General features: G+C 34.5%; 1 protein-coding gene across 1 annotated transcript; it reads right to left on the bottom strand.

Moving 5' to 3' along the window:
* Positions 1–235: 235 nt before the first annotated feature.
* LOC149680064 (uncharacterized) lies at positions 236–2,727 on the bottom strand. The gene is made up of 3 exons (XM_089834745.1): positions 2,449–2,727; positions 550–836; positions 236–452 (listed from the first exon to the last, which is right to left on the bottom strand). Exons 1-3 carry the CDS (start codon positions 2,671–2,673, stop codon positions 236–238), a joined length of 729 nt encoding a protein of 242 aa, XP_089690871.1. The 5' UTR covers positions 2,674–2,727.
* Between the last annotated feature and the right edge of the window lie 4,028 nt (positions 2,728–6,755).

Here is a 6,755-nt window from a genome sequence, read left to right as displayed (position 1 = left end):
ATGTGGGCAAACTGAAACGCGCAAATACTTTCTTAACACCCAGCTAATTCATACTTATCGAAGAATTGAAAATTTATCTCTAGTAGCGGTGGAAGAAAATTTGCAGAGTTTAAATTGCCCCGTAAACAATATTGGAACGTGTACAAATGCATTTTTATTTGAACTTGTGTTTAGAACGATTACTTATGTATATTATTTGTGTGTTTGTAATATTTTCTTTGTTAACCCTCTAAAGTTACTTTTTGTTACCAATTAAGTGTAAACCTTCGATACAAATAGAAATCAAAGCAAATGTGAACCCAAGTCCCAATATGCATAGTGGAACGAAAAAACTCTTCAAGTGTAGTTGAACAACTTCATTTTCTGTAATCTTCAAAAAACATCTCTCTCCTGTCCAGGTCGCCTCTTTCAAGGATTTAAAGGTTACTCCACTTTCAAAAAGCTGGTAACAACTGTGAATAGACAAATCTGCATTATTGTTTTCAAATGAAGTGTAATAATACGAGGTAGAACGAACCAGGTTCTTAGAAATTTAAAAGAAACTTTTACCATTTTTTAAATATATTAGCATAGGAAGAGTTGAATCCTCTTCGGATGGGAAAAGCCAACTTTGTCTTATATACGGACTTTGATAAACAGTATCTTCCTGGATTCTCAGTGCAAGTACTTAGCTGCTCAAAACCATCTTTAATTAAGAGTTCGGGCATGAAAAGGAACTGATTTTCATTATAGACTTCTTCTAAAGCCTTTTGGATGTCCAAATCACTAAATGGGATAATTCCTTTGCTCTTCACAGATAGTTCCCACAGCTTTCGAGTATCAGAATCAGTCGTTCCCTATGTGGACGAAAAATATAAATCGAAAACTCTAAATAGTTTTTCTGATTTCATTTTTATTTCTATAAATATAAAGTTTACTATACATCAGTTAAAACTAATTATACAAGCGGATTATAAGATAAACTGAAGCGGTTGATAATAGGGTTAAAAAACCGGCCTTTTTTAAAACTCCCAGTCCACCGGGTTTTATTGGGTTTTTCTGTGTTTTACTGGGTACTAGGGTTTTTATCTTTAGCAGCTGCGTGCATGGTTGAATTTCATTCAAAAGTAATTGCTTAGTAAAAGTCTTACAATGTTTCATAAAAAATAATAAATAATATTGAATGGTACTTTTGAAGTTGAAACTTCAAATCTGTTTAAAATGAAAATATTCTAGCATTCAAATTTATCATAATTGAAGATCTTAGTGATGGTTTTATTAAGTTTTTTTTATAGTGTGTAAAACCCAATTAAACCCGCGGTTTTTTTGGGCTGGTTTTTTAGCCACATCGTAGTCTACGATGAGGCTCTTAGGTTCAACCGAGCCGTAGTCGTAGTAGCGACCGGGGTTGTCGCTTTCGTTATCGTTAGATTTTAGCTTAAAAGGAACTCGATAGTACCTCAACCCACCAATAGGAGTAGCTGAGCTCTGTTAGAGATTTTATTTGAATTAAATGTTTTTCACATTGCACCCGGGAATTGAACCCGGTCGCTGTTAGATAGTAACATAAAAAAGATCTGTTCTCATGTTTTTGTTTGCTTTGTGTTAGATCTTGTGCTCTATAAAATATTATAAGCTATACTTTTTCGTTACATATGCGTGTAATTAATATCACATTAATATTTAAATCACAGGCCACTTTTGGATAGAAAGTCTGAAGGTCATTTTAAGAAAGTTTTAAGACAGACTTCTTTAAGAAACTTAGTTCCATTGCTAGGGCTAGATGCCAAGGGTCAGCCGTATACAGGTACCACAAATGTTTAAACTAGTATGCATGACATATAAAGATTAATATTATCGTATGGTCATCTCAACAAGCAGCTTCAATATTGATAAGATTGAGGACTGCGTGTTCGCGCGTGATATCAACGTCAACTACCGATGTGATTGACATTGGCCAAAATGGTTGATACGTGTTCGGTTAGCTTAACAATCAAAGATGTTCAACTACAAACCAGAGTTTCTTTGGCTAGAGGGTCTTAGCGTCAACCTCAATTTTTTGAGAGGTTAGCCTCAAATTATCTCTGTTAGGAAGTGAGAATTAAGGTACCGTGTAGTTATGCGAAATTTTTAGCTTTGAATTATAGTAATGCATAATTTGCTTACTTGAAATTGAGTAATATTCAATTTTCTGGCTTTAAACAAAGAAATATTCAATTTGCTTACATAAAATAAATAAAAACATATTCTTTTTCTCTACCTATTTTATATAAAAATATCGCTAATAATAATCTTTAGTATATCATGCTATCTAAAATTTCAGATATTGCTAATTCCCGTTTTGTTTTTTCACGTTACGGTTTCTTATTAATCATTTCCAAACGTTTACATGGGAGAGATAGATAGGTTCGTTTTAACATATGATGAAACGAACGTGGTGCAACAAAAGACAAAAATATATTCATTTACCTCAAGGTACGTTTCGAGGGATGTGCTCTTGTGCACAATGACCCGCCGTGTTGGAAATTCCAGCATATCTTTCACTGTTTGTATTTGACATGGTTTCTCTGATAATGTCAATTTGGCGAGAAGACATCCAGTATACGAAGATGCGATCCAAAATGAAAAAAGCAACCATCCAACTATCATAATCCTCTCACTATCTCTGTTTACCGACACGTTTATACCTGCCATTTTATATTTAATGTATAATAATTAGTTTTATAGAAGCAGGGCCTTATTTGTACTTACCCTGAAATAAGAGAGCTTGAATATTTTCGAAGATATTTTTCATGCAGAGTCGACCCCAGTAATTTTTACCACTACATTTCTCCAACACTGTACGAGCCAGGAAGAAGAATAAAAAAGTGACAAATAAAAATATCCAAACCTAAAAGTAGAATTAGTGAAATTTCATTAATGCTGAAGAAACTACGTCTTAATCAAATGAACAATAATAGATGAGCTCTAGTTTCAAGCTCGTATTTTGAAAAAAAAAGTTCGAAAATTTTTAGCTTTCACTAAAGATTTGGTGTCGTCGTTCTGATCCTGGCTAATCCTTATCTCCTTAACTGCCAGATCGAATACTGAAATAGGATCATAATAATATTGTTCAAAAGGCGTATCTCATTATAAAAAAGCCTTTTGCATTTTGGATTTGTTTTGATAATTCACGAACAGATTAAGAGTAGGTAAATCTGCTCATCGATAAAAGAAAAATATTTATTTTTGTCGGTGTTTAATTTTGGCGCGGTGCCAATTTTTAATTTTGTGAGTGAGGAAAGTCATGAAAAGGTTATTTTCTGGACGTATCTGTCGGTGTGAAACCAGGGGACGGCGTTTGCAGTTTGGTGCAAACGTCTTCGCCATTTCGGAAAAATGGGTTTTGCATAATCCGTTAGAAGCTAATACAACTTATCATGAATTATGAATATTGTCACGGTAGTAAATAAGAGGCGGAGTACGGTGTTTAGGTTAAGTAGTTAATATAATTTTATTCAATATAAAAGTACGAGGGAACGGTGCTTTGTTAAGCCTACCCGCGAACTAGGGAGGGGGGCTGCTTCCCATGCCTTGGCCGTAACGAAGGGCTGAGCTTTTCCAGCTTTATCCTCTTCGATCGGCCTTCGGGGAGAGAAGCGCGCGTTAGCACGGGACGAGGCGCCTTTTATAGGGCTCGCTCGGCTGAGACTCAGGGTTTTTGGGGAGCTAATTTATATTTGGCTTGATGTCTGTCGGTAGGGTGCGACAATATTGCGCCCATACAGCATTTGAATTTTAAATTTACTATGGAACCAGTAATATTTACCGTATTGTATTACAAATCACGTGTATTCTTTCCAAAGTTTGTATGGTATGAGTAATTTTATCGTTTGTTAATAAAAACAGTAGAGTAGTCGATTTAGGAGAAATGCCCAATTCTGTTTTTTGTGTTTTAATTAGAGAAAAAAAGGTTAGTTTTTTAATATATGAAATCAAAAACGAAAGCAACGTTTGAATTTACTTATTATCACAAATCTAAGCTGAGTTACAAGCAACGTCCAGCCCAAATAGCTTTACCCCAAAAACTGCACTTTTGTAGGGACGTTACTAAAGTTAGAGGTACAGATTCAGAAAAATTTAGAAAAAGTATAAAATAGGCGCTATTCCTCTGAAAGTTATAACCCTGCAAGGAAAACATCACAAATTAAACGGACCCATTTTGAAGGGAGTATCACCCGCTTTTAATAGGGTTAAGGTGGAATTATATCGGTATGTAGATCCAAAAACGTTAGATAGGATTTTAGTTTACCAGTCCATCAAAGTTCGTTTAGTTGAGGCACATTCTACATCTTTGGATCTTAATACCACGTGTTTCGTCTTACGAAAATAAGTTAGTCAAACAATTAATTTGATTTAAAAAGGAATGGTAAGTATTTTATCTTAGTTCGGTGTTTCAGACTCCAGATAAGAGTAACAAATAAAGTTGATTCCGTGAAAATGCCAACATATCGTGATGTCAAAGGTGAAATGATTCTCGTTATTATTGTTTGGGTTAGGGAAGCAAGTGATTAAATAAAATGTTTATGACTAGAAATTTGGAAGTCTAATGACCAAATTATACACTAAGGAGTAGGTAGAATCCTTTATTTTGAGAACCAGATTACGAATGTTAGTCAGCTTGTTGTTTATCTGGAAATCGATTTGTAGAAGGGTAAACCCTGAGTGAAAATATATGTGACAACTCGTCGTCGAAAGGAGAGAACCATCCTAAACACTAACAATTTAAGTTAGAAACCGTTTCCTTCCATTTTATATCATGAATATAAATATATTTATTAAATCATAAGTCCAAGGAATTAGAGAAAGTAGAGAGAACGATTCAACGATTTAAGCTTCGTTAGACCATTATAGTATATAGACTATTAATGCTTAAGTATTTCGACAGGAGTCAGTGATTATATAATTAGTCTTTCTCTCGAATCGGAGAGTTAATATTTTAGTTTTCTCAACTTCTTTTATTTAAGTATGCAATCCGCACTAATGAATTGTAGAGTCAAGCCAACGCACGTATAATATTTCGTACTCGAAGTGATTATTTTTTACTTACCGTGGAATCAAATATTGAAATCGTGGCGACGAGGTATGCGTGAGAAGAAATTGGCTTCCCGGAACTTAAATATATCCAATTATCTTCAGTAACGACAGGAGTGAAGTCGAGATACTTAAAATTTTCGTACATGATGGGTTGCAGGTTAAAAGCAAAATCCGATTCCTAGTTTTATAAATTGAAAAATTGTATTTCTAACAAATCTATGGTCGTCTGCCTTTGCCTTCTGCTTATTCTAAGGGAAAGGTACCTCTCATAGATAAGACTCTATACTGGCTTTAGTAAATTAGGATGGTTTTTTGATTGCATGTAACGTTTATCATACTGTGTTTGGTGCTTTGAAAAAATTCCACAAAACTAAATTCCGGACTCCTAATGCGTGGTTAAATTTCATGGAGATATTTTCATCTTGATGTATAAAAGAAAGTTTTCTAAGGGTGGTTTTAGAATTTATACAATAAATTCGACCTTTTGGTGAAAGAGACTAAATTTTCTCGAACAGATAACGTACATTATTTTTTTCAAAGTGAGGGAAAAAAGAAACGTTAAAGGAAAGCGCGGCTCCATTATCACCCCTAGCATTCTGGCTAATCTTCTGGACACGAATTTAACCTTGCCAAAGGCAGGAACCAATCAGACCTAATGCACTAGTTCCCATTGGTTCCTGCCTTTGACTTAACCAGCCTTTAGCAAGCTTAGCCACTGTGTAGTAGAAATGCCATCTTTAAGGGGAACCAACGGAGCCGCGCTTTGCTTAAATAAAGAAAAATATTCGTTCGTTACGTCTAGGAACGAACTTAAAGATCCAACGTCCGGGTAAAGCCTTTGCATAGTTTCATACTTTGACTTGGACTTACGACTTTTTATCATGGGTAAAGTCATGTATAAAAACTTAATGGTCTACGTCGTTTAAAAATTCATCGATTTGGTATGGTATGATCATTATACAATAATCACAAGCCTTTCCCAACATTGCCACTGAGCGCTCCTATTTCCCCCGATTTTAGTAAGTGCAGGTTTTAAAGTGCAATACAATCTTAAAGGGTATGCGAATTTACAATTTCAAATCATATTTTACCACGAAAGTGGTATTAAGTTACATTTTCAATTCTCTACTCTCAAAATATCAAGTTTTTAATATAATTGAACCAAAGTTTCTATTATTAAAATCCATTGAAATATCACGAAAACTCAGTTTCGATATATCAACAAGATTGTCGAGCTTGTTTGCCTGTTTTATGGCATCACTATGACGTGAGGAAAAAAAGCCTGAATCCCATAGGCGCGAGGTATAGACCTTTTCACACTTAGAGCGAGGGTGAAAAGGGGGTAAAATTCTCGAGAGGTGAGCATGCGCAGAAAGAATGTTCGTTGCCAGTCGTATTTATGTAACCATTGCTTTTACCTTACTAGTTATTTTTATAAAACAGTGATGTATTAATGGTTGTAAAAGTATAAATTGAACTTCCCAGATGAAATTTTATCGAATTCAATTAATAGACGTAAAATTGGGGTAGTTTATAATATTCTACAGACCAAATTGGGCGCCAAGTCTTACGTGCGTGTTTTAAGAAACATCAATTATTTGAAAATTTGTGTATCTTAGATATTTTCACCAAAATTCCCTTTTCCCAAATTAATATTACATGAAATTTTGCATTATTGTCGAAGCATTGCTATATAACAA

This window comes from Phalangium opilio, unplaced genomic scaffold (assembly GCF_054372755.1).
Source record: "Phalangium opilio isolate 3A_F unplaced genomic scaffold, DU_Popi_V2 ptg000040l_1, whole genome shotgun sequence".
NCBI classification, from domain to species: Eukaryota; Metazoa; Arthropoda; class Arachnida; order Opiliones; family Phalangiidae; genus Phalangium; species Phalangium opilio.
Note: the sequence above shows the minus strand (reverse complement) of the source record. Positions and strands in the feature narration are given on the sequence as shown.

Excerpts from the sequence above, each read along its gene's own strand:
- LOC149680064 (XM_089834745.1), bottom strand. The coding sequence starts at position 2,673 with ATGGCAGGTATAAACGTGTCGGTAAACAGAGATAGTGAGAGGATTATG. Across the intron at positions 837-2,448 it reads CCCTCGAAACGTACCTTGAG|GGAACGACTGATTCTGATAC; the intron begins GTAAATGAATAT and ends TCGTCCACATAG. Across the intron at positions 453-549 it reads GCTAATATATTTAAAAAATG|TTGTTACCAGCTTTTTGAAA; the intron begins GTAAAAGTTTCT and ends GTCTATTCACAG.